General features: G+C 40.6%; 1 protein-coding gene across 1 annotated transcript in view; it reads right to left on the bottom strand.

Annotated features, from left to right (window-relative positions):
* The window catches only part of USP34 (ubiquitin specific peptidase 34), a 180741-nt gene that overhangs the window by 116163 nt on the left and 36642 nt on the right, over window positions 1–27936 (bottom strand). The window contains exons 4-12 of the mRNA XM_067462788.1: window positions 26560–26610; window positions 24219–24368; window positions 19190–19257; window positions 18219–18411; window positions 13808–13869; window positions 9981–10062; window positions 9804–9896; window positions 7537–7662; window positions 5245–5374 (exon numbers count right to left, since the gene is read on the bottom strand). Of these exons, the coding sequence (XP_067318889.1) occupies window positions 5245–5374; window positions 7537–7662; window positions 9804–9896; window positions 9981–10062; window positions 13808–13869; window positions 18219–18411; window positions 19190–19257; window positions 24219–24368; window positions 26560–26610 (955 nt within the window). The remainder of the gene's footprint in view (window positions 1–5244; window positions 5375–7536; window positions 7663–9803; window positions 9897–9980; window positions 10063–13807; window positions 13870–18218; window positions 18412–19189; window positions 19258–24218; window positions 24369–26559; window positions 26611–27936) is intronic.

Genomic DNA, 27936 nt, shown 5'->3' with positions numbered 1-27936 from the left:
CTCACCTCCTCCTTCGCTCAGCCCTCCCCAATCCCCGGAACCAGAGGAATCACCTTCCTCGGCTCGACCCAGCGCCTCTGCGCACCCCAGCGGACGCCGCCGCCGCTCTCCATCCCCGGATCCACGCCAACCCACAACTCCTTCTCTTCTCCCTCCCAAGAGAACACGCACGATGCCTCCTTCCCACCAACAGCCTTATGGGTACCAGGAATACCCGTACCATATGTACCCTCCCCCTCCTCCCTTCCCGGTTTATCCCTTCTACTACCCACCCCTCCCCCCTGATTCATTCAAGGGGATGCACCCTCCTCATTACTCGGATCCAAACTTTCCCCAACCCCCCCGTGAACCTCCTTCAGCTACACTCTCTCGTCCCCCAGACCCCCAGGGAGACATGGATCCCCAGGCTTTCAATTTAGAACCGGCTATGCCCCACCAAATTGAAACAGATACAGTGGATTTGGAGGCCACGAGTGACACACCAGTCATTCAAGACCCCCAACCAGACCCTGACCCGTCTCCTCAACAGTTGGAAGACTTTAAAAATTTCTCAGCTCTACTAATAAGGCTTGCCAAAGCCTTAAAGCTTACCACTCCTGAACCTTCAGATACTGTATCAGATCCATGCTTTACATCCACTGAACAACAAACGCCTACATCTACTGTGTTACCCACACTTCCGTTTCTCTTGAAAATCCTAAAAAATACAGGAGTTGCCCCAGCCTTGGTTCCAGCAACCCCTAAAAGAGCAGAAAATTTATACCGTATTGATCTTTCCACAGCCTCATGGCTTGCTAAGATGCCTAAGGCAAACTCTGTGGTGACCGATGCTCAACCAAAACCTACCCAAACAAACCAGGCATCTCCCTCTGACAAAGAAGGGAGAAAGCTAGATACTATGGCCAAAAAATTCTATTCCTCAGCGTGCCTTTTCGCACGCATGGCCCATTATGGGGTTTACATGAGTGTTTACCAGACTTTACTCTGGAACAAGATATCCCCTTACCTAGAACTCTTACCACCAGCTGAACAACCAATGGCTAAGGCTTATCAACAAGAAGCCCTGCTCTTAGCCAGACTGCAAAAAGACCTGGCAAGAAACACTGCTGATAATTCTGGAAAACTAATTGCAGGATCAGTAGCCCTTCGCCGTCATGCATGGCTTAGAGCTGCTATCCTTTCCCAATCCCAACGTTCTCTCATTGAGAATCTCCCTATGGATGAGGCAGGGCTATTTAACCCTGAGACTGACTCACAGCTTAAACACTCTCACGAGATGAAGCAAACAGTGTACAAATATGACCAACAACCGTACACTTACCAACGGCAACGCTGGGGCTCCTACTATTTTCGCCCCCACTACTACAACAGGCCTTACAACAACTCATTCTACAGAGGACGACAGCGACCATATGCGCCCACTGCAGCCACGAGACGCCCTCCACTTCCCGCAAGAGGTCAGTACCGTGGTACCAGACCCCCAAACAACAACAGAAGACGTTTTTAGTATGCTCATCCCCCCTCCCCCAACCCAACACCTCACTTACCTCAACAGACTACATTCCTTCCTCCCACAGTGGCAATCCATAACCACGGACACTTGGGTCCTTGATATAATTGATAGAGGTTATGCAATTGAGTTTAAGAACTACCCACCTGTTGGGAAGGTCATCATCACACAACCCTCCCAGACCATATGGGACGAGGTTCACTCCTTGCTCATTAAAGGAGCAATCTCCTCCATACCTTCACACACATCTAACACCTGTTTTTATTCTCGGTATTTTCTCATAGACAAGAAAGATGGCGGACTTCGGCCCATTTTGGACCTCCGCAAACTCAACACCTTTATTGCCCCACGCAAATTTCGCATGGTCACTCTTCCCAACATCCTTCCCTTCATTCCCGAAGGGGCATGGTTAGCAACGATTGACCTACGAGATGCATACTTCCACATCGCAATCAGACACTCCCACCGAAGGTTTCTTACCTTTACGGTCCAAAATTACCATTTTTCGTTTAATTCTCTACCCTTTGGTTTGTCTACCGCCCCCAGGGTGTTTACAAAATGCATGGCGGTCATCGCCGCTCACCTCCGACAACAAGGCATAACAGTTTTTCCGTACCTGGATGACTGGATGTTGGCCTCAACTTCAAGGTCTCAATTATGCACAGATATTCATTACACCTTATCTCTTTTGCAGGATCTCGGCCTAGTGGTGAACCACGAAAAATCTCATCTTCAGCCAACTCAACGCATCCAATTCATAGGAGCCATCATAGACTCCACACTCCAAAGAGCCTTCCTCCCAGAGGACCGCTTTTTGAAACTTCAACAAGCTATTCTTTCACTCATCCAAGCACAACAAGCCTCAGCTTGGGCTATCCAATCTATACTTGGCCATATGGCATCTACCACCAGCGTAACCCCCTTTGCCCGGCTTCGGATGAGGCCGCTGCAGAACTGGTTCATCAGAACTTTCGACCCCCTCCGCGATCCACAGTCCCGGATCCTCTACCCCCCACACACGGTGCTACACTCCCTCACATGGTGGACAAGAGCACTCAATGTTCGCCTAGGCATGCCATTCATACTACCACACCCGTCCATGTCCCTGACAACAGACGCCTCCAACTCAGGCTGGGGAGCACATCTCAAGGGATTCAAAGTCAGCGGTCACTGGCTCCCTCAGGAGCGCCGCCTTCACATAAATGCACTGGAAATGATGGCGGTGGAGAAGGCCCTTCGAGCCTTCGCCCGTATCACCTCCAACCATATAGTCCAAATAGTAACAGACAACACCGCAGTCAAATATTACATCAACAAACAAGGGGGAACTCGTTCCCAAATACTGACATCAATCTCAACTCGCATCTGGGAATGGTGCATTCAGAAAAACATCCTCCTTTCGGCCATCCACCTACCGGGCCAAGACAACACATTGGCAGATTCTCTAAGCAGAACATCAAAGAACAACCACGAATGGCAACTCCACAGATCCCAATTCCAAGCCATCACACACAAATGGGGGATACCCACAATAGATCTATTCGCATCCCCAGTGAACACCCAATGCCCAACATACTGCGCAAGACTCCCCCCTCACGCATCCCCAGGTTGTCTCGGGGACGCATTCCTCTTCCGGTGGACAATGAACCTCATCTACATGTTTCCACCCCTCCCTCTCCTATCCCCTGTCATAGCCAAGATAATTCAGGACAAATCGGATTGCATTCTCATCGCCCCTTGGTGGCCACGCCAACACTGGTTCGCCACACTCCTCCAAATTTCCAACAGGGAATACTTCCATCTAGATTCCTTCCCAGACCTCCTCACGGTGGAGAACGGGCTCGTTCTCCACCCAGACCTCCCCTCCCTCCGCTTAACGGCATGGAGGATCAGACCACAATAAATCTATCGGAGGAAGTATCACGCATACTCCTCGCCGCTCATAAACCATCCACCACAAAATCTTATGAGTATAAGTGGTCATTATTCACTACATTCACAAAATCAGTTGGACACAACCCTTCCACAGCCCCCGTCCCCATAGTGTTGGACTTCTTAGTCCACCTTTCCAATAAGGGTTTTTCCCTCTCTTCAGTTAAATGCTACCTTGCTGCTATCTCATCCTTTAGAAGAAAATGTGGCTTGCCGTCCCTTTTTCAAGATCATTTGGTCCAATTGTTTTTGAAAGGATACAAAAATATCCACCCGCCTGTCGCCCCCCCTCCCCCACAATGGAGCCTAGAGCTGGTGCTATCCCAGCTATCAAAGCCGCCCTTTGAGCCCATGGCCTCCAATGACATATCTCACCTCTCTTGGAAGACAGCATTCCTGGTGGCCATCACCTCGGCCAAAAGAGCCAGCGAACTCACGGCCCTCAGATCGGACCCACCGTACGTGAGGTTCCACGAGGACAAGGTTGTCCTGCGTACCGATGTCACTTTCTTAACTAAAGTGGTCTCTCACTTCCACATGTCTCAAGACATCATATTACCAGCATTCTTCCCGAATCCATCGTCTCCACTAGAGGTGGCCCTCCATTCTCTAGATGTCAAGAGGGCCATTTCATTCTATTTACATAGGACATCCCCTCATAGGAAATCCCCAAGACTCTTTTTAAAATACAGGAAAGACATGATGGGGCACCCTGTCTCTTCCCAGGGTATAGCCTCCTGGATCGTATCAACGATCAAACTAGCCTATCAATTGGCAGGAAAGCAGCCGCCATCTCACGTGGTGGCACACTCAACCAGATCACTCTCCACCTCCCAAGCCTTTTTGCGTGGAGTTCCGCTTGATCAGATCTGTAGAGCGGCAACATGGTCCACACCGTCCACGTTTGCATCACACTACAAGCTGGATGTGTTGGCCAAAAAAGATGCAGCCTTCGGCAGAGCTGTACTGTTTTCCTGTGTGGCATGACCCACCTCCAGGTCAGTAGCTTGCTATTCACCCATAGGTGTGCATTTCACGGAAGACACGAAGAAAAAATAAAGGTTGCTTACCTGTAACCGTATTTCTTCGAGTGTCTATCCGTGAAATTCACACAACCCGCCCATCCTCCCCTCTGTCATGCCTCCATTAACTTCTATTTGGCGCTAGGGGAACTACCTCTGGGACGCCTGCGGGGGCTGATATACCGGGGGGGCGGGGAGTGGGCGGGGCCTGTCGTTACTCTCTAAAATAATCATTTAAAAATTCATTAAAATTCTAGAAGTTCCGGATTGCTGCGCATGCGCACAGGAGAACCCATAGGTGTGAATTTCACGGATAGACACTCGAAGAAATACGGTTACAGGTAAGCAACCTTTATTTATCTTAGTTCTCAGGATTGCTCTACATTATATGGTCAACACCATGATTTCCCTCCATACACAGGTATATGTATAATACCAAAAAACCAACCCCGGTTCTAAACTGGGTTGACATCCACAAGTCAATGGAAGTACTTGTACATAAATTCCTATCCAAAAAAAAAAAAAACCCATCACTTCTCAGAGGACAGTGATGAAAGGCAAATGTTTAGTCCACCCTGGGAGAACCTAAAACAAGCACCGACTCACTGTTTTTCTCATCAGACCAATGCCTTTTCAAAGGCCAATTTCTACTCATAATATGTATTACTTTCTTTCAATACCAAAATACTACTTACTAAAAATTCTCAGTAATAACCCCCTTGGCTTAGCTATTTTCTGCAATAATCATTTATGAAGGACATGAAGTAAACACGCACTTACCTTTTTTATTTCCCATTGGCAGGTTTGTACTAAGCAAAGAGGCAAATGAGCTCTGTTTTGAAAGCTGGGCTTTAGCTGCTAGTGCATTATTCCACAATGCTTTAATGAGCATGGATGACAAATATAAAGTCTGTAAACAAAAGAAGATTGCAGTACACTTCAGAAAAGAAAGCTTAGATCTTCTGGCATTTAATGCATGGCAATATACCTCACAGTCTTTTTTAATCCAAAAACTATTTTTACACACAAATTGAAAAATTCAAACTATTGCAAATATACAAGCCTAGTGTTCTTTAAAAAAAGAAGGAAGTGCATAAAGGGCAAAATCTAATCTCATATTAGTCAGTTTGTACTAATGCAATACTTTAGTTCATTACAACAAGATAGGTAGTAGCAGTTCATTAGTACTTAGACTATAAGCAATTTACATCTATATATATAAAAATGCTCTGTGCATAATGAGTACCTTAAGAACAAAAGAACCAATGAACGAAATCACACCAAATTTGGCAACAAAACGTTTCACAACACAAGGAGTGACCATCACTCAAAAAATTATGATTTTGTCATTTGGGAGTTGTAGTTGCTGGGATTTGTAGTTCACCTACAATCAAAGAGCATTCTGAACCACACCAACAATGGAAGTGAACCAAACTTGGTACACCGAACTCCTATGACCAACAGAAAATACTGGAAGTGTTTGGTGGGCATTGACCTTGAGTTTTGGAATTGTAGTTAACCTCCATCCAGAGAACACAGTGGATTCAAACAATGATGGATCTGGACCAAACTTGACAGGAATACTCAATATGGCCAAATGTGAACACAGATGGAGTTTGGGGGAAATAGACCTTGACATTTAGGAGTCATAGTTACTAGGTTCACCTACAATAAAAGAACATTCCTAACCCCACCAACGATGGAATTGGACCAAACATCCCACACAGAAAATACTGTGTTTTCTGGTGGTCTTGGGTGACCCTTCTGACACCTCCCTGGTGACCCCCCCCCCCCCGGGCCTTGACTTTCCATGTTCAGAAATGTTGCCTTAAGGCCATCCAGTCCAACTCCCTTCACCAGGGCAAGAAAACATAATCAAAGCCCTCCTGACAAAGGGCCATCCAGCCATTCACACACACAAACATATATGTATATGACAGATGCAGTATCAAAGATCTGAAAGGGACCCCTAAAGAAGGACAATTCTATGTTGCATGTTCCAGAATACTCAAACTAGACAATCTTCACATCAACACTGGCAAAGAAATTGCAAGAAATACTGTTTACCCACAAGCATAAAGACATTACATATATTAGAAGCCAACACTTTCCTCATTACTTTATTTTCCAGATCACCAGACTGGGCCACAGCAATGCGTGGCAGGGGACCGCTAGTACAATATAAAAGTACAACAATATACAAACATTACTTAAAGTAATTAGCATATATAGAGAGGTGGAAGAGGGGGAGTAAAGGTTTCCTGTTGACATTAAGTCTAGTCATGTCCGACTATGGAGAATGGTGCTCATCTCCATTTCTAAGCCAAAGAGTCAGCATTGTATGTAGACACCTTCAAGGCCATGTGGCGAGCATGACTGCATGAAGCAACATTACCTTCCCACCTATTGATTTACTCACATTTTGCATGTTTTCGAACTGCTAGATTAGCAGAAGCTGGGCCTTTCGGTCAGCAAGTTCAGCAGTTTAACCCACTGTACCAGCAGGGAGCCTCTATAGTTCTATTTATCTATCTATCTATCTATCTATCTATCTATCTATCTAGAGTGATCATATTAAAATTCAATACAGTTAAAATAAAGCATATTAATTACAAACAACACTAAAATTGGATTAGATTTTTAAAAAACCTTGTGTTATCATAGAATCAGTATCGCAGAAAAGGTGGAAAATGTTTTCTGAAACATTATTAGAATGTAGATAAAACAGAACAGATCCTAAGGCTCTGGTTTTTGGTTCACAATATAGTGAACAGGAGATAAAATAATGTGCCAAATTCTCAACTGCTGAGGTCCTACAAAAAAACATCATGGATACTGAAGACAAATGACTGCAAAATGTGCCTAAATTTTAGAAAAATTCGCTTTGCAAGGTGGACAGTTGTTTGATAGTCAATTTTATAGAATCTATAGTATTTTTGAAAAATTAAGAGTTGGTACATGGGCTTCTGCTAATTGAATGTTCCTATTCATTTGAACAAGATAAATAGCTAACAGTTTTGCTGTGATTTGTGTCACAGAAAACAAAGTGATTTTAAATTCTTTTCTTTTTACCTGTTCAGTGTGTGCGCTTGGGTGCAAGGTTGAGACTAAATTAAGAAGATGCCTAAGCGGAACAGGATCCAAATTCTTGATCAGTGAAGGAAACAAGTCATGTATATAGCGACTGCAGTGCTTCAACTATAAAAAAAGACAAGAGACAAAACATACAGTATATTAAAAAATGAAACAGGGTTTTTGATCAAACACAAACTCTGCTTGTTCTTCGTATGTTCACCACCATGTTGATACTTTATTTTAAAGTATTTTATGCATGCAAGCTAATATACATAAAATACATCTAATTAAAAGTTCAATAAGATAGAAAAGGTAGTAGAAAAGAGGAATAACACATTGCAGGTTGTTTAATTTAATAACAGAAGCCAATTTCCTGGGTTTGCAATTTATTAACAGAGCTGCTGATAGCTGCACTAATTGAGATCTCTCATCCACAAGGTCACCCATACCTGACTTCATAGCAAATAACAATTCAAAAGTGCCGAATTCAGAGTTAAACCATCCTTAGAGAAGACTAAGTGTTCATCATGGCTAGCTGAACTTTTACTGATTACAGCGAGCATACACTAAACACAACTGAACTTGTATCCATCCTATATAACAAACGTTGTATAAGTATTCAGGACACAGATCAAAAGTGAATATGTGGTCTTTCAGCTGTTATTGGGTTCCTACTCTCCTAAGTCTTATCTATTATAGCAAAGGGTGAGGGTGGATGGAAACTGAACCTTATCATACAGAGCTGTGGATCCCAACCTTTTTTTGTCCAGGGACCACTTTGACCAGGGACCACTTTCCCACATTAGTACCAAAAGCATCAGCACTATAAGAGGGTTTTGCGTGACCAGTGACTCTCATTGCAATGGTGCAGTAACGTGAGACCATGGACCATATTTTAGTTCTTGCGGACCACTGGTGGTCCACGGACAACAGGTTGCGAACCACTGATATAGAGGGCTACATAAGCTAAGTAGCTTTAACATGGAAAATGCTTCAAGGCATTGGGTTATTGTAGGTTTTTTTGGACTGTATGGCCATGTTCTAGAAGCACTCTCTCCTGACGTTTCACCTGCATCTATGGCAAGCATCCTCAGAGACTTCACAACCTCTGAGGATGTTTGCCATAAATGCAGGCAAAACGTCAGGAGAGAATGCCTCTAGAACATAGCCATATAGTCCAAAAAAACCTACAACAACCCAGTGATTCCGGCATGAAAGGCTTTGACAATGCTTCAATGCATGCCAGCATTTAATAATGCTCACAGGACAGTACACAACTAGCTTATTTCCAAGACAGTAGGGCATCCACCAGCAGAATGGCGTTCTCCTACCAAATTCCTCAACCTCTGGAACAACCTAAAATCATCTTCAGAATGCTGTAGAATCTAACAGCAGATTTTGTGCAAATTACACTTCCCCCTAGCACAGGCTGAGTTATTTTCTCATCTACAAAAATGATCATGATGGTGATTCAAAGCCAAAATTGCTAATAAGATAGCCCGTAAAATAGTCTAAGACATACAGGACACTAAGACCTGGTTGAGAGGAAAATCTTAAGATATTTAGCAAAGCGGTTGTCGGATTTCATACCATGGAATCTATTCTTGTGTTTTGCCTTTTTGTAGCATTCCCAATCAATTGGGAGTTTGTTGTAAAATATATACATTTATAACTGAAGAATACTGGTTGTTGTTTTGGAGTGCTAGCACTAAAAACAGTCCAAAGTCTTTCCACTCCCAAAATGACACCAGATCATAACAAACTTTCATCCTTTAAATGTCAAATAACATTTAGATGCTGCTAAATAATTTGGACTGCAAAATCCTGAGAAACCTTCTGCTTATTCATGGCTTAGTGCTACAAAAACAAGCGACAGTAAGTCTCAAGTTGGTGTGCTTCTCTACCCATCTCTTTTTCCCTTCTGCACACAAAGAAATAAGTTTGCCAGCTTTTCAACTTTCAATTTTCAATTTAAACTCAATAAAGCATAGTTTCTTCCAGTTGTATTTATTTCAAAAATGTGATTTCAGGCCCTAGTTTATTAATGGTCATATCAAAATAAATGAAATTTCCCAAAGCTTAACAATAAAGCAAACTCTAAGCAATAACCTAAGCACATGGTCAATACACTGGATATAATGGGAAACTGTATCTGAAAACTCTCATTCGTACAAACTTGAGTGAAGAACAGGGGTCATTCTTGGTTTTTACTATGATGCCTGAACCAGGCCATATTTTGCTCCTTCTCTAAAAAAAAGGTTTACCTGTGCTGCAGCCCAAATGCAGTCTATATGCTGTGTACTAAGCCGTCCTTCAGCAGCAAGAAAATTAAGAATCACTTGGCACTGTTTAATGATCTGGGAAATATAAAGACAATATTAGTACATTATGAATTGAACTTTACAATAAATAAAGAAAAGCCTACTTTATGTTAAACCTACCTCAATATGTAAATTTGGTCCAAAAATATGTTCTACCACATTGTTGTTGATCAGCCAGTCTGCAAGCTCTTTTGCAATGGAACTATGTAAAGGAAACAGAAGCATAAGCATCTTTATAGATTTACAGTGTGTTATGTTTCTGAAACCCCTGGTACATAAACATGAGAATTATATGAGCAACAGCAATGCTGACAGGTATATTTTCAGCAGTTCTCCAAAAATGCATTTATTAACACACAACAGTTCACTAAGTGGTAATGGCTGTTGTTACTGTTATAACTGTAATGTAGGTCTATACATTTTGAGTAAATAGCTGTGAAAAAATCTGATAAATAGTTATAGTATTAACTACAACTTTATGAAAAGTGCTTCTGTTTAAGCTCCTTAGAAGTTTTTGTATTTCTGGTTTTTTACTCAATATTTTAATAGTGACCACAAGAAATGCATTTAAAAGTTATGATTTCTGCAATTTCAATTTTGCCACACTAATGAGTGAGACTTTGATCCTTGTTCTGTGCCATTTGTGTGTGTATGCTTTCAAGTCGCCTGTTGAATTATGGCAACTTTATTAGGCAAGGAATGCTTAGAGTTCTTTCCTCTGAAATACAGCCTACAGCATGTAGTATTTATTGGTGGTCCCCAGCCAAGTAGTAACCAGGGTTGACCCTGCTTAACTTCCAAGATCAGACAGGATCAGAAGCCTTTAGGGCAGTGGATCTCAACCAGTGGGTCCCCAAGTGTTTTGGCCTACAACTCCCAGAAATCCCAGCACATTTACCAGCTGTTGAAGGCCAAAACGTCTGGGGACACACAAGTTGCGAACCATTGCTTTAGGGCATTTAGATCCTGTTCTGCATCTAAAATATCCTTGTACCCTCATAAATAAACTTGTAACTAATGGTTCGTTCCACCATCAACAACAGCAACAGTAGCCTGACTTTGTCATTTAATATATTTTCTGCATCTCTGCACAGCAAAGCAAGAAAAAAGGCGGCCAGTAATTCTGAACACTTTCAATAAATAACATGGTTTGGCATAAAAGAATAAAACTAAAGCCAAGACTAAATCTTACTTTATTGCTTTCCTCATCTGGAACATAGGACTATAAAGTGATTTATTTATTCCACCTAACAAAATGAATTTCAACAGGGAGAAATGTACATTATCATACCACAGCAATAAAAATGAAAGGCACAGAAACAGGATGGGTGACATCTGGCTTGGAAAGAGTCCATGTGAAAAGGACCTAGGAGTCTCAGTAGACCACAAGCTGAGTATGAGTCAAGAGTGTGATGCAGCAGTTATAAAAAGCCAATGTGATTCTAGGCTGCATGAACTGGAGTATAGTGCCTAGATTGAATGAAGTCTATTCTAATTTGGTCAGGCCTCACCTGGAATAATCCTGTGTTGAGTTTTGGTCACCACAATCCAATGACCAAGGGCCCTTCCACACAGCCCTATATCCCAGGATATCAAGGCAGGAAATCCCACATTATCTGAGTATGGACTCAGATAACCCAGTTCAAAGCAGATATTGTGGAATTTTCTGCCTTGATATTATGGGATAAGGGCCGTGTGGACGGCCCCCAAATTATTAAAGGTTTGGAAGCCAAGCACTGTGAGGAATGATTTGTGTTTAGCTGGGTGTGTTTAGCTTGGAGAAAAGAAGGCTGAGATTGACATGATGAAATATCTGAAAGGATATTTTTCCTGCTTTTTTTCCTGCTGCTCCAGAGACTAGGACACAATTTGCAGGAAAAGAAATCCCACCTAAACATCAGGAAAAACTTCCTGATGGAAAGAGCTGTTCAGCAGTGGAGTATGCTTCCCGGGAATGTGGTGGACTCTTCTTCTCTGAAGATTTTTAAGCAGAGGCAGGATGGCCATCTGTCAATAGTGCTTTGATTATGTGTCCCTGCATAGCAAACGGTCAGACTGAATGGCCCTTGTGGTCACCATTGAACTTTATGATTCTACAATTCAATAAGACAACAACGTAATGTATTTTTAGATTTTTTTTAAGACTCCCCACAACAAGACCAAGTAGCAACAGTAAGAACAGACCACGGAGCAACAGACTGGTTCAAGATTGGGAAAGGAGTAAGGCAGGGCTGTCTACTCTCACCCAACCTATCCAACTTGTATGCAGAACACATCATGAGACGTGCGGGGCTTGACCAATCCAAGGCTGGAGTTAAACATTAACAACCTTAGATATGCAGATGATACCACTTTGATGGTCGAAAGTGAGGAGGAGCTGAGGAGCCTTCTAATCAAGGTGAAAGAAGAAAGTGCAAAAGTTGGGTTGCAGTTAAGCATCACAAAAACCAAGATTATGGCAACAAGACAGATTGATAACTGGCAAATAGAGGGAGAAAACGTGGAGGCCATGATAGACTTTGTATTTCTAGGCATGGAGATAACAGATGCAGACTGCAGCCAGGAAATCAGAAGACATTTCCTTCTTGGGAGGAGAGAAATGACCAATCTCGATAAAGTCATGAAGAGTGGAGACATCGCACTGGCAACGAAGATCTGCATAGTTAAAGCAATGGTATTCCCTGTAGCAACCTATGGATATGAGAGCTGGACCATAAGGACAGCTGAGCAAAGAAAGAGAGATATTTTTGAACTGTGGTGTTGGAGAAAAATTTTGAGTCACTTGGACCGCAAGAAGATCAGACCAGTCCATATTCCAAGAAATAATGCCTGACTGCTCACTGGAGAGAAGGATATTTGAGGCAAAGATGAAGTACTTTGGCCACATAATGAGAAGTCTGGACAGCTTGGAGAAGATAATGATGCTGAGGAAAATGGAAGGAAAAAGGAAGAGGGAATGTCCAAAGGCAAGATGGATGGATCGTATCCTTGAAGTGACTGGCTTGATCTTGAAGGAGCTGGGGGTGGCCACAGCCGACATGGAGCTCTGGTGTGGACTGGTCCAGGAGGTCACGAAGAGTCAGAAGCGACTGAACGAATAAACAATAGACTCCCTATTTTAGAGCAACTCAGTATTATTATTATTTCTTTCCTATACAGACGCACTGCATACAGTAGAAAGGTAGTGAATGAATCCATCCTACAAACCACCATTTTTTAACCAACTGCCTCCTGATCAACCATTTTGTGACTAGTTTCAGCATGGTACAATATGGAACTGCTTTTGATACTCTGTTTTCAAAGATGGGAAATAAATTGGAATGATAAATACCAAGAAAAATATGGTGACCAATGGGATTTTTTTTTTAGTTTGTGCCTGCCTAAAATACAACAATTTCTGTTCTAGAAACAATTGCATGTGCACTAAGTAAGCTTTACTATCATTGGAAATAGTGCCAGTTCTAAGTCAAGAATAGCTACATGAGTTAAAATTAGAAGGACTGCTATTTTAAATCTCTAATTCTCTACTACTCTGATATTTTACAATGCCAGTAGGAGTAGGAATTCAAGGGGATTTATACACATTACCGTAAAAATAAAAAGAAGCTGCTATCTTTAAGGAGTAACTGGAAGAGCTTCAAATTAACCTCAAATAGACATTTGTATCTTCTTTACGAGGGTAACAAATAACAGTAACTTGCATAGCAACTTTTTTTGAGAACATGGATTCAAGTAACTGATGATCTATCAAACTTTATTCCCATAAGAAGACAAGAGTAGTTTCTCTTCCCTGCACATCAAGTCTTTTCTAGTGACACATTTGGGATATAATACTGAAATAAATGTAAAACAAATACATAAAAAGTTCAAAATTTAGAGCAAAGAGGTACATTGACTGCAAAGACAAGAAATTAAATGAAAGCACACAAAACAACAAGCTTACTTACGTTTCTGTGTCTGAAACTAAAGATTCATTATTACAAACATCATTGAAGGTGTGGAGTTGGTTCTGCAATTACAAAAAAAGAAAAAAACCATTTCAGATTCAGCTTTAAAAATCAAAAGAATCCCACGTAAATCAGTGTTTGATATTAGCTATTATAGAACAGTAACGGAAATGGTGTTCGTCACTCAATATTATCGACGGCTTTTGATTAATTTTCTTTAAAGTTTAAAACAATCTTTGAGACTTTGAAGCTGCAAGGCCATTCCATGCAAATCAAGGTGGCCTATTCACACTTGCCTCAAGAAGACAAATTATTTCTCCCACCCTGGACATTCCACAGATATATAAACCTCACTTGCCTAGTTTCCAACAGACCTCACAACCTCTGAGGATGTGTGCGAAACATCAGGAGAAAATGCTTCTAAAACATGGCCATACAGCCAGGAAAACTCACAGCAACCCACATACTTGTAACTAACATAACGTCGCCTATTCAGGTATACATTGTCAGTTGTTTGAAGAACTACACATTTTAAAAACTATTTTATTTATTTACTTCATTTTTATTCCACCTTTCTCCCAATTTAGAAATTCAAGGCAGGTAATAATACATTTTTAAAAGGTATATGTGACAGTACAGTTATTTAAAGGCTACTTGAATAACATTTTCCTAGTTAAATCTTAACAGAATACAGATATTCTTAGTATAGCCTTACTAATATAAACTGGAATTTTAGTCAGCGCATCAATGCATTTTCTGCATTGGAGACTTGTCATAAAACAGTCTGATAATAGGTGTTTTCCCACTTCTTTTTATCCTCTCCATACAAACCATCAACACAAACCATATCAAAGGGTTTTACTACCTGTGCTTTGCACCTCTTATCACTAACTCTACCTAGGGGTAAGTATAAGGTGGATCTTGCCTACTTGCCTCAATTAGTACATCAGTGAGGAAGTTCATTGCCAGGTCAGGCTAGTCAGACTGCCATTCTCTCTTGTGTACAGCCTTAGAGGTATTTCTTATCTTTGTCTGTATTCCAGAGCATCTGGCATTTATCCCAGATTGTAGCCTGTTCGTTAAATATCCCGTCTGATATAGACTCACATTCTCACAGAGCAAACTACCTAAATTAAATCTTATGCTATTTATCTTACATTCAACACCAGACTATACCAGGATAAATAGTGAAAGGACCAAGGCAGTGACATCTCCAGCCCACCCCCTGTTTGGGTATCAGCCAGCATGTCAACGACTTAAATCAAGAAATAGTTTTCTAAGATCTACAGAGATACTCGCTGGAACACCCCAGCAAGCGAGAGTCCAAAAGTGGCAGGCTCAAACCCAGAACCTCAATCAATGGCTGATATCAAATGAGAGACTCCCCCCTGGGCACACAGAAGACCTGGCGGCTTGGAAGGCGCTGAACAGACTGCGCTCTGGCACCACGAGATGCAGAGCCAACCTTAAGAAATGGGGCCACAAAGTGGAATCCACGACATGTGAGTGTAGAGAAGAGCAAACCACTGACCACTGACCACCTGGAATCCATGACATGCGAGTGTAGAGAAGAGCAAACCACTGACCACTGACCAATGCAATCTGAGCCCTGCCACATGCACAATGGAGGACCTTCTTGCAGCAACACCAGAGGCACTCCAAGTGGCCAGATACTGGTCAAAGGACATTTAATCAACTACCAAGCTTGCAAATTTTGTGTTTCGTCTGTTTGTTTGTTTTGTTCTGTTAGAAATGTAATACAATTGTCTGGTTGCCCCTGACACGATAAATAAATGAATAAATAAATACCAGGATAAATCCTGTTCATGTGGCCATACCAAATGGCAGATAAATTGCACTGACTGTTACAGACTGAAAGCTAAAATCTAGGTTATCCATATGATGCTTGGGATGAAAGGCTTCGTTTCCCAAGTATAGCTCTTCTATCAACTACTGGAGTGTTTTTTCTCCAGCAAGCAGAACACAGAGTAGGGAAGGGGCAAAACAGAAGAGAAAACCAAGCCGTATCTGTCAATTCCACCAGGAAGTGGTGTATGATGATGCCTTTGCAAATCAAGTATTTCATGTTTCGCATGTTTAGGTCGCAAAAGGCAATCCATCTGCATGCATGAACCCATGCCTACACAACTTTCCCAAACAAGCAGCTAATATACAGCTGTGTTTCTGACTCTGGGACTACAATGAGGGAGGATTGCACTCATATCAACAGTCAAAACTGTAATACTGGATTGTTTGGCCATGGTAAGCAAATGTGGGGTGAAAGAGAAAGCATCCAGATGTGCAACAAAACAGGATGAGATATCGCTCCCTGAATCACTATTTGCAAAATTACTTTTATGTCTTAAAATAGCAAAATCATGCAACACTACGTCTTCTCTCTCCTACATTTTTTCTAGTTTATGTACATGTAATTAAGATGGTGCGATCAAAGGGATGATACCTTTTTTTCCTGAGGGTAGATTAATTGGCCTATCATAAGGGAAAATCAACATCCAAAATGCAATTATCTGCCTGATATCCTACAGCATTACCAAAGCCAGAGGAAAATCTCTGTTATAGAGGGTTAATTTAAAATATCTTGGGTCTGATTTTCATTTGTTTGAACTGACTTTGTGAAATTTGCACTGGAAGGAATCAAGGAACAGTACTAGATTATTATTATTATCAGTGACTCTTGTACCTAACTACAACAGTTATCCACCTGGCTTAATACATTTCAGAAGTATGAACATTAATGAAGAATTATTCGAGCATTCAGCTATTGCCTATTTGATTTCAGAATTTTTTAAGTCCTTGATTTTATGTGTGTTGTGTAACTGGTTCCCAAATTTAAAAAGCATACAACCCCCCTGTTACGTCAGCTCCACTGGCTGCCAGCCTGCTACAGAGCACAATTCAAAGTGCTGGCTTTAGTCTATAAAGCCCTAAACGGTTCCAGCCCAGTTTACCTGTTCAAATGTATCTCCCTCTATGAACCACCTCGGAGATTAAGATCTTCTGGGGAGGCGCTGCTCTCAGTCCCACCTTCTTTGCAAGTGCGACTGGTGGGAGCGAGAGACAGGGCCTTCTCAGTGATGGCCCCTCGGCTGTGGAACTTCCTCCCTAGAGACTAGGCCTATTCAATACATGGTTCTAAATGGTTCTAAAGTACTTACAAAACTAAAGTTCTGGTGGTGAAAATTTCAGAATTCTAACAAAACTCTCAAAATTTCATTATAAATGGCAGTTCCTAATTGGTTCTGCCATAAAAATCACCAATAATGAAATAATAATTAAATTTTGAAAGAGTTCTGAAATTTTTACAACCAGAACTTTAGTTTTGTAAGTACTTTAGAACCATTTAGAACCACGCATTGAACAGGCCTACTAGAGACATTAGATCAGCCCCTTCCCTCCTGGTGTTTAGTAGAGGAGTAAAAACCTGGCTCTGGGACCAGGCCTTCGAAGAAACAGTAGAATAATATAATATAATTGGAATATGTGCAATAAATACAGAACGGTCTCAGACTATGATTTTTGGATGGCGCGATTTTAATATTGAATGTATTTTAAATTTTTTAATATGTATTAGTTTTAATTCAATGGATTTTAAGCTTAATGTTGTATTTGTTTAAGACATTGAATAATTGCCATATGTAAGCTGCCTTGAGTCCCCCTTGGGGTAGAGAAAGGTGGGGTATAAATAGGGTAAATAAATAAATAAATAAATAAATAAATAAATAAATAAATAAATATGATTGGCATTCTCTGTACAAAAACTATTACTCTAAGACAGTGTTTCCCAACCTGTGGTCCACTAAAATATGGTCTGTGGTCTCACCGTTACTAAACCGTTGCAACAAAAGAAACTGGCAACTGCCAAAGCTTATTAAATATGGTTTTCTGTGGGAAAGCAGATGGCGACTACTGGATGGCATATGTTCTGAATCAGAAACTGGAGCCAATGCAATTTTGTGAATCAGCACCCCAAATAACCAAACTGAATCTAAAGTTGACCAAAAACAGATTCGTAACCCTTTTGTTACTGGTGTTGGAGAGTGGTCCCTGGTCAAAAACAATTGGGAACCACTGTTCTAAGACATTTTATGAATCTTATAATTATCATATAAAGCATTCATATACTAATTGCTAGAGATAGCATGTACCATAGCACTTCTGACTTCTCCCATGTCCTCAAAAACAACTGCTCCTCTCCAATAAGCTCTTTGTGTAGAGGAGCATTTATAGATATCAGGCAGACTGAAGTCTTACAGTTTAATTTCCTGTCATGGAACTCTACCACCTCAATCTTATACACATGTACATCAAGCCTAAGATTGATTCTATGATTCTCAGACAATAGAAAAAAATAAGTGTGCACACAATATAGTATTTCTTTAAAGAGTCTTACTGTTATTTGACTGAGTCCGGCCAATCTCATGGTTAAAGTTGGTGACATAAAGTACTTAAATGCAAGATCGAGACTCTCTTTATCAAAACACAAGGCTGTATCCAACGGCTCCTTTACTGTGCTCCACATTAAGTCTGCCATATTACGAGCTGCGCTCTGTCTTAACTCCTGGTCTGACAGCTTACATAAATATCTATGAAAAAAAGATGTTCAAATTATTGCCAGGAAAGTTAGTTTAATTTTTGCCAGATCATCATCATCATTACAAAAATCATAGAAACCTTAACAAAACAACTACCACCAGTGAGGCAGTTCTGGTCCTCCTGAAATAAATCTATAAATAATGATTATTGCAATTGGAAGAGGGCATAGGAAGTGTCTGATATCAATCTCATAACTGAGATCATTTTTTTCAAATATATTTCATGGGCTCGGCCTTTTCCATCCAGTCTAATCAATTAGTACACTAGCAAATATACTGGCATATACTGCTTCCACGGCTTTATCTATTGTTCTCAACTTCAGACAATTATTTTTGTCTTAAGATATAACATTCAGCAATTGCCAAGGTTTTCCTAAATATTACAGCAGGAAAGAGACAATTCACTGTATTCATTGACTATGCTTTAAAGGATCTGTAAAAATATTTTTATTAGTACATACATACAGATACAAAATATTATTCTTTATCATAGCACTATCAACACACGTGGAATAAAACAGAAAAGGACGCAGTAAATTGAATATGAATCTGCATAAACTCATGGTTAGAAACTAAACATCCAACCAATTAATAATATTGATGCCGCCAATCTTACTCCTATCATAGCAATTAAATTATTGCAAGCACTACTGTTTGGCTATAAGCCTTGGTTGACTGTCATGCTAAGCAGGCTATCTGAGTGATTTGAAACCGTCAGCAGATTTTGAGAAAGCAGTACCAAGAATTGCAAGTGATCTGCAGAACATACCTTATAACATAGGTCCTAAACGGTATTATGTGTTGCATAACAGCAGGGATGTGCAGCCATATTCTGATCTATAGAAAACAAAAATTAAAGCAGGAGTATTTAAAATGTCATACAAGCAAATAAATAAAAATGCTAGGATACGACATGTCTGTCAAAATGCATTATACAAAGGGCTATGCTTTCTCAGAAGTTTACAAGTGTGTTCTGAGTGCAGCCAATCATTCTGCAAGAACACAATAAGGACCCATCTCACACATTTGACTCAGTAGACATGGAGTTGAACTTTTCCAAAGGCTAAGTACAATATCATGCACCACTGTAACAAGACTGGCGCATATTTACACTATGCCAAAAATGAATAGGATTTCTAGAGAAGAATCATACAATCACAGAATTGGAAAAGACCACAAAGGCCATCCAGTCCAACTCCTTTCTGCCAGGCAGGAATACACAATCAAAGCATCCCCTACAGATGCCCGCCCAACCTCTGCTTTAAAGCTTCCAGAGGAGACTCCACCACACTTCCAGGCAGCATATTGAACAGCTGTTACTGACAGGAAGTTCTTCCTAATATTGAGGTGAATCATATCTACATACTGCTGCTATAAAGTGAAAAACCCAGTATTATCACATACGGCAGCGAAAAAACCTGAAATATTATTTGCGCCAACATCTGAGCCTAAAGTTTCCATGAGCATCCTTCAGAGTCGTGAGGAAAGACAGCCTGCAGTACTCTGATGGTCACTGATAGTTTTAACACATACATTATAGGGAAATATAAAAAATGAGTACCTCAGGTGTGACACTATAATAACAAAGTTGGGTTTTTCTAATACGTCGTGGTTGGATTAAATATAACTCAGAAAATGTATGCTAAAATAAAAAAATCAAACTTATACAGGCAGTCCCTAAGTTATGATTAAAGGTTCTGTAGGTTTGTACTTCACTCTCCTTATGCTGGTCTATGAGCGTAATAAAGATTTTTGGGTTGTTGTAGGTTTTTTGGGCTGTATGGCCATGTTCTAGAAGCATTATTTATTTACAACATTTATATGCCGCCCTTCTCATCCTGAAGGGGACCCAGAGCGGCTTACAAGGTATATATTACATCTATATATATAAATTTGTTAGGGGCATCCAACGAGGAAACAAAACTCAAAAACCCCCCAACGAAACTGTACCAAAATTGCCATGCCCATAACACAACCCACAAGGTACAAACATATCTACTCAAAATGAAAAACAACACAACAACACACTCACAAAACGGCAAAACAACAAAACTCAAAAAAACCCAACGAAACTTAACCAAAATTGCCATGCCTATAACACAACCCACAAGGTACAAACATATCTACTCAAAATGAAAAACAACACAACAACACACTCACAAAACGGCAAAACAACAAAACTAAAAAAAAAACCAACGAAACTTAACCAAAATTGCCATGCCCATAACACAACCCACAAGGTATAAACATAACTAATCAAAATGAAAAACAACACAACAACACACTCACAAAACGGCAAAACAAAAAAACTCAAAAAACCCCAACGAAACTTAACCAAAATTGCCATGCCTATAACACAACCCACAAGGTACAAACATATCTACTCAAAATGAAAAACAACACAACAACACACTCACAAAACGGCAAAACAACAAAACTAAAAAAAAACCAACGAAACTTAACCAAAATTGCCATGCCCATAACACAACCCACAAGGTACAAACATATCTACTCAAAATGAAAAACAACACAACAACACACTCACAAAACGGCAAAACAACAAAACTCAAAAAACCCCAACGAAACTTAACCAAAATTGCCATGCCCATAACACAACCCACAAGGTACAAACATAACTAATCAAAATGAAAAACAACACAACAACACACTCACAAAACGGCAAAACAACAAAACTCACAAACCCCCCAACGAAACTTAACCAAAATTCCCATGCCCATAACACAACCCATAAGGTACAAACATATCTACTCAAAATGAAAAACAACACAACAACACACTCACAAAATGGCAAAACAACTGAGCATGCGCATTGGTGCCCAGCCGCAAGTTCCCTGGCGCGCGCACACAGTTCCCTCTGCGGAAGCCATGCCCACTCCAAGCCCCGTTGCGCCGCTTCCCGCACACACACACCCCCGCCGCACGCACACACACAACCCCACGCTCCATCACTCCCCCCGCCGCACACACACACGCAACCCCACGCTCCATCACTCCCCCACCGCCACACACACACGCGCAACCCCACTCCCCCCCCGCTGCCGCACGCACACACGCAACCCCACGCTCCATCACTCCCCCCGCTGCCGCACACACACACACAACCTCACGCTCCATCACTCGCCTGCCCCAATCTTACCTCCTTTTACTTCACGCCACCTCCAAACCCCACCGAACCCCTTCCCGCCCTGTCAAAATCCAGGAAAGACAGGAAGGAAGGAAAGAAGGAAGAAAGAGAAAGGGAGATAAAGAAAAGGCGGAAGGAAGGAAAGTTAGAGAAAGAAGGAAGAAGAAAAGGAAAGAAAAGGAAAGATGGAAGGAAAGAAAAGAGAGACAGCAGAAGAGAAAGAAAAAGGGGGAAGGAAGGAAAGAGGTAGAGAAGGAAGAAATGAGAGACAGAGGGAGGGAAAGAAAAAGGGGGAAGGAAGGAAGGAGAGAAGGAAAGAAAAAAGGGAATGAAAGAAGGAAAGAGGGAGTGAAGGAAGGGGGAAGATGTAGAGAAAGAGGGAGGGAAGGAAAGAAGAAAAGAGAGAAGGAAGAAAAGAGACCAGAAGAGAAAGAAAAAGGGGAAGGAAGGAAGGAGAGAAGGAAAGAAAAAAGGGAATGAAGGAAGGAAAGAGGGAGTGAAGGAAGGGGGAAGATGTAGAGAAAGAGGGAGGGAAGGAAAGAAGGAAAGAGAGAAGGAAGGAAAGAGGCCAGAAGAGAAAGAAAAAGGGGGAAGGAAGGAGATAGAGAAGGAAGAGGAGAAGGAACGATGGGAGGGAAGGAAGGAAGGAGGGAAAGAAGGAGAGAAAGAGGGAAGGTTGGTCACAGCAATGCGTGGCGGGTAAAGGTTGTTATTTCTATGATTATTATGATGCTATTATTCCTATGAGACCCTTTTAGGGGGAATGGGAGAGGTGTCAGGTCCCGGAGGCAATGCATTGCATTATTGTTATTGTTATGATGGTGGTGAAATAAAAGGAAATAAAAAGCAAAAGAAGGAAGCAAACAGGGAGGGAAGAAAGGCAAAGGAAGAAAGGGGGAGGGAATGAAGGAAAGAGAGAAGGATGAAACCAAGTAGTGAAAGAAGGAAAGAAAGAAAGAGGTAGAGAAGGAAGAAAGGAGAGAAAGGGGGAAGGAATAGGTAGGTACCTCTCTTTCATAATAGTCCAGATATCTACCTCAACTTTGATAAGTTTTACTATAGGCCACAGCAACGCGTGGCAGGGCACAGCTAGTATATTATATTATTTGCATAGTACAGTATCAGCATTAAACATTGCTATATTGCACCACACCGCTATATCATAATATTATTAGTAATATTACATATAATATAAATATATAAGTATAATATCATATTGTTATTATTACTGATGATATTATTATTATTATTATTATTATTATTATTATTATTATTATATTGCACTAAATTTTTGGGCTGTATGGTCATGTTCTAGAAGCATTCTCCCCTGATGTTTCACCTGCATCTATGGCAGGCATCCTAAGAGGCTGTGAAGTCTGTTGGAAACTAGGAAAATTGAGTTTATATATCTGTGGAAAGTCCAGGGTAAGAGAAACAACTCTTGTATGTTGGATGTAGGTGTTGATGTTTCAATTGGCCAGCTTGATTAGCATTTGATGGCCTGACAGTTTTTTGGTGTGGCTTGTTACTGCCTGGGGGAATCCTTTGTTGAGAGGTGATTAGCTGTCCCTGATTGTTTCTTGTCTGGAGTTTCCCTGTGTTTGAGTGCTGTTTCTTATTTACTGTTATAATTTTAGAGTTTTTAAACACTGATTTTAAAACCATGAAAATGAAAAAAATCTGGCTACCAGTATTAAAAAAACTCTAAAGTTATAACAATTATAACACAATCAGACAGGATTTGGGGTACAACCTTAGATCCACTCCTCTGTTCCTCCCTAACATTGCTTTGGAACGCCCAGTTATTCACTTCTTGGCTTATTGGAAACCATACCTGAGTTTAGCATTTTACAAATCCCTGGTGCTAATGTCTACTGCTTTTCCACGAGCTGAGTCATGGCTAGCTCTTGGAGGCTTGAGTCCATTCTATTTTTATCACCTGCCGACTGGTGTACCTCATTATAAAACTGGAGAGTCGGATCTAGCCACGGTGATACATGCCTTGGTTACATCCCAGTTGGACTATAGTAATGCACTCTAAGTAGGCTGCCTTTAAAAAGTGCACTGAAACATCAGCTGGTTTGAACCAGACTGCTAACTGGGGCTGGTTACTGGGAGTGGATGATTGCTATGTTACAGCAGCTCCACTGGCTGCCAACATGTTTCCGGGCACAATTCAAAGTGCTGGTTTTGACTTACAAAGCATTATGCGACTCCGGTCCAGGTTATCCCAAGGACTGTACTACTTTCTACGAACCTGTCAGACATTTATGATCAACTGGGGAGGGCCTTCTCTCTGTGTCCAACCACCCGTTCAAGGTGGTTTTGGTGGAAACACGGGAGAGGCCTTTTTAGTAGCTGCTCCCAAACTTTAGATCAGGATAACCCCATCCCGGGCCCCCTGGTGGCTCAGCGGGTTAAACCCAATTATCTATTCCCAATTATCAAAAGCAGTAATTTTACGGCTTGAGTGAAATTATTAGTAGCAGAAATTAGTATTAGACATTTACCACAGGCTAATACTTCAGACTGTGGCAGCTACAAATGGAACTCAAGTTAGCATAGTAAAGCTCCCAGCCATAAGACAAGGTTTCGTCTACATTTATTGCATTCATGATTAAAGGCATTAAGAGGAACTTCATTCAGTACTTACATTGGAGACCACAGTGATAAATGCATGTGCTATGAGAAATGGCAACGTTTCAGGGGTTCCATATTCAAAACAGTCCTTCATGAGGGAAAGGCCATTTTTTCCACAAAATAGGCAAACGTAACGAAGCAAGTGCAATGGTACTTCTACATCCTATGGAAATAAGAACACATTTTATAGGAAAAAATTAAAATGGCGAAACACAATATCAAAACTCCGCCATATAGTTATTCCATTATTATATCTGTTACTCCGTATTTTCAAATGCCCGCTCAAATAGCCATGTCTTAAGATTCTTCCAGAATGATAGGAGCGAGGAAGCCGATCTAATCTCCCTGGGAAGGGCGTTCCATAGCCGAGGGGCCACCACTGAGAAGGCCCTGTCTCTCATTCCCGCCAACCGTACTTGTGATGATGGCGGGACCGAGAGCAGGTCCTTGCAGGTTCATATATCCAAACTCCATGATCTTAAGCATGGCTTCTACAAAAAGCGGGTATTGCTCTAGTATTGCTGGGCCTGCATCAACCTCTCTTAAATTACACACGTCGACAAAATGAAACTTTTTGTAATCACCAGAAATGAGAGTAGCACAATTTAAATCAATTTATGCAGATTTTAAATATGTCTTTATTTTTCCCATTATGTCAACTTTTTAAAATATGATGAATGGTACATTACAGCGGACTATATAAAGTCTGCACATTTCACATCATATTTGTGTAACAGAAGCCAACAAGCGTTTTTCAACAGATTTAATTTTACATCATTCTTAATAGAGTTTTTTTGCGCTGAATTCAGATCTGTGTTTATTTTTTCTCTATCACGTGTAGTTTTTGCAATAAGGCTAATCAAATAATTCATGCATTTACGCACTGATATCAACAGAATTTAATTAACCACAAGCCAACAAGTACTTTTCATCAGACACAATTTTAGGTCATTTTTATAGGATTTTTTCACTGAATTCAGATCTGTGTTTATTTTTTCTATATCGCATGCAGTTTTACCTTTTCACACCTATATATTTATTTATTTTTATTTATTTCAAATATTTGTACCCCACCCTTCTCAACCCCCTAGGGGGACTCAGGTCAGCTTCCAATCGGCAGCAATTCGATGCCTCAAAATATACATATTAAAACAAAGAGTCAATAATTACAAATAGTTAAAAAACGTTAAAACAATACAATTAAAATCTAAGAATTATCACTCTGGTGGCCATTATTAGTTGTGTTGAATGCTCCATCAAACTTATCCATAATTCATTTCCAAGCCATTGTCAACATTATTGTCATTGTCCACTTATTTACCTGAAGGCTTGGTCCCACATCCATGTTTTTAACTTTTTTCTAAAGGTGGAAAGGGATTAAGATGACCTAATTTCCCCGGGGAGTGAGTTCCACAACATATATCACATGGTGTACACCATATATCACATGGTGTACAAGCCGTAACATGTTCAGTTAAATATAACTGCTCAACTTTGAGCAGAAGACCATGGTCCTTCGTAGGTCCCATGTACAATGAAGTCTAGGACTTCCCAATAGGCCTGGGCAATGCATGGTTCTAAATGACTCTAAAGTACTTACAAAACTAAAGTTCTGGTGGTGAAAATTTCAAAACTCTAACAAAACTCTCAAAATTTCATTATAAATGGCAGTTCCTAATTGGTTCTGTCATAAAAATTGTCAATATTGAAATAATAATTAAATTTTGAAAGTTTTGCTAAGAATTCTGGAATTCTCACCACCAGAACTTTAGTTTTGTAAGTACTTTAGAACCATTTAGAACCATGCATTGCCCAGGCCTACTTCCCAACATTAACTCAACCTGATATCCACACAAAGTTTATCAAATTTGACAACTTCCACACAACACCTAACAAAAACAAAGAGTGGCATGGACAAACACAATCCCAATGTGCAAAATATTCCACAAAGGTTTATATGGGGCCCTTGAGGAGATCACAATGCACATATACATGGCAACCATTCAATGCCTTAAACCAGTGGTTCTCAACCTGTGGGTCCCCAGACGTTTTGGCCTTCAACTCCCAGAAATCCTAACAGCTGTAAACTGGCTGGGATTTCTGAGGTCAAAACACCTGGGGACCCACAGGCTGAGAACCATTCTACTAAATGGTAGTGAGCTAGATGGACCACAGGTTTGATGAACTACAAGGCTTTCTACACCTGGTGGTATAGTTCAGCATAACACAGATTGTGATTATAGGCTCTTTTCTTTATAGAGTATTTCGAATCACCACAATCCATTGGTGTGAAGAGAGCTCAGATAATATTCTGTAACTTAACATCATATACATAAAATTGAAATAAAACTTACATTCATATCACAGAATGCCCCTAATATATTGCTTTCTTGTGCAGAAATATCCTGTTGAAACAAAATAGAACTATTTAGTATGCAAAAGTTACCAATGTTTTATAAACAACCATGAAATTCATAATGTTCGTTGTAATCTTCCACTAAAGCTTCTGGATTGTGCAGTTTTTAAAAGGCACACACTTGCATACAGGAAACATTAATCTACTTTGGAAAAAAATAACCCCAAGAGATCACTATTTCATTTTATTCCTTTCTGTTACATCTAATATTTTGTTCACTTTAAGGAAATTGGACATGGCACATTATCTTAGCTCAACAAGCCATGATCAACAGATTCTACAAAGGATTCTAGTCAGCAGTCCGCATGGACAAATGCAGTCCCTTCCAAAGTAGAACTAGAACCCAATAATAGCATAATCAGCTCTCCAAATTCTCTGAGGTTAGTGGTACAGGACCCCCCAAAAAGTGAGGAAGATACCAATAAAAACACTTTTTAACCTATGAGAACACCTCTCTAACGTTCTCTAGGTCCTCCAGTGCAACTCTAAACTTTTGCAGAAATTGGCCACACTGGAAGACCTAGAGATTCCTAGAGATCATATTAAATTGACAAATATTAAGATTGCAGTATTGAGTCAATTGTACCACTGTGCCATGCAAGGAAACTGTGCTGCTCTGACAGGAGATCGCCTTATTTTACAAGTCTTACCTGCTCAAAAATACTCTGACTAAATATAATAGTAATGGACAAGCTAGACTTTTCAAGCTGTTTTTTCCCCTTGGCTTGTTTTGTAGTGGTATTATTTAGGAAGGAACAATGCAATTTTCTACTGCTGCTGGGATAACAACCATTCAGACGTTACAGAGTGAGACCTGCACAGCCAGTGATGGGAAAGGCTAAGATCTGCAGTCCAACGATATCTGGAGGCCACAACATTCCCATTCCTTGGCTAAACTATGGTTTAACAAGATGTAAATAAGGTTAGTATCCACAGTCTAATGGAACCTCTTTCCTCCTATGCAGAAGCTTTTTCTATCCCATTTGATTGACTACACCTTGTCATGCCAAACTTGACAAAGGCTTCATATCATATTTTACAATGCTGGCTTGTTTAAATTAGCCAGAGTAAAATTAGCCACAGTTTCATGCCTGTTTGGCATAGCACACTGAGGTCAATCAAAAGCACAACATTGTCAACTCTTTCTCAAGCCCATTAGGAAGAAGGATATGGAGAGCATGAGAATTCAGGCCAAAACTATGCTATCCACATCTTGTTTATGTAGTTTAGGATGTTATCCAAATCACAGACCCGTCCGCCAACCATGTCAAAGAAGACAGCATTAAATCAACAATCATCAACACTTGGGAAATTT

Source organism: Anolis sagrei, chromosome 1, assembly GCF_037176765.1.
Source record: "Anolis sagrei isolate rAnoSag1 chromosome 1, rAnoSag1.mat, whole genome shotgun sequence".
NCBI classification, from domain to species: Eukaryota; Metazoa; Chordata; class Lepidosauria; order Squamata; family Dactyloidae; genus Anolis; species Anolis sagrei.
Note: the sequence above shows the minus strand (reverse complement) of the source record. Positions and strands in the feature narration are given on the sequence as shown.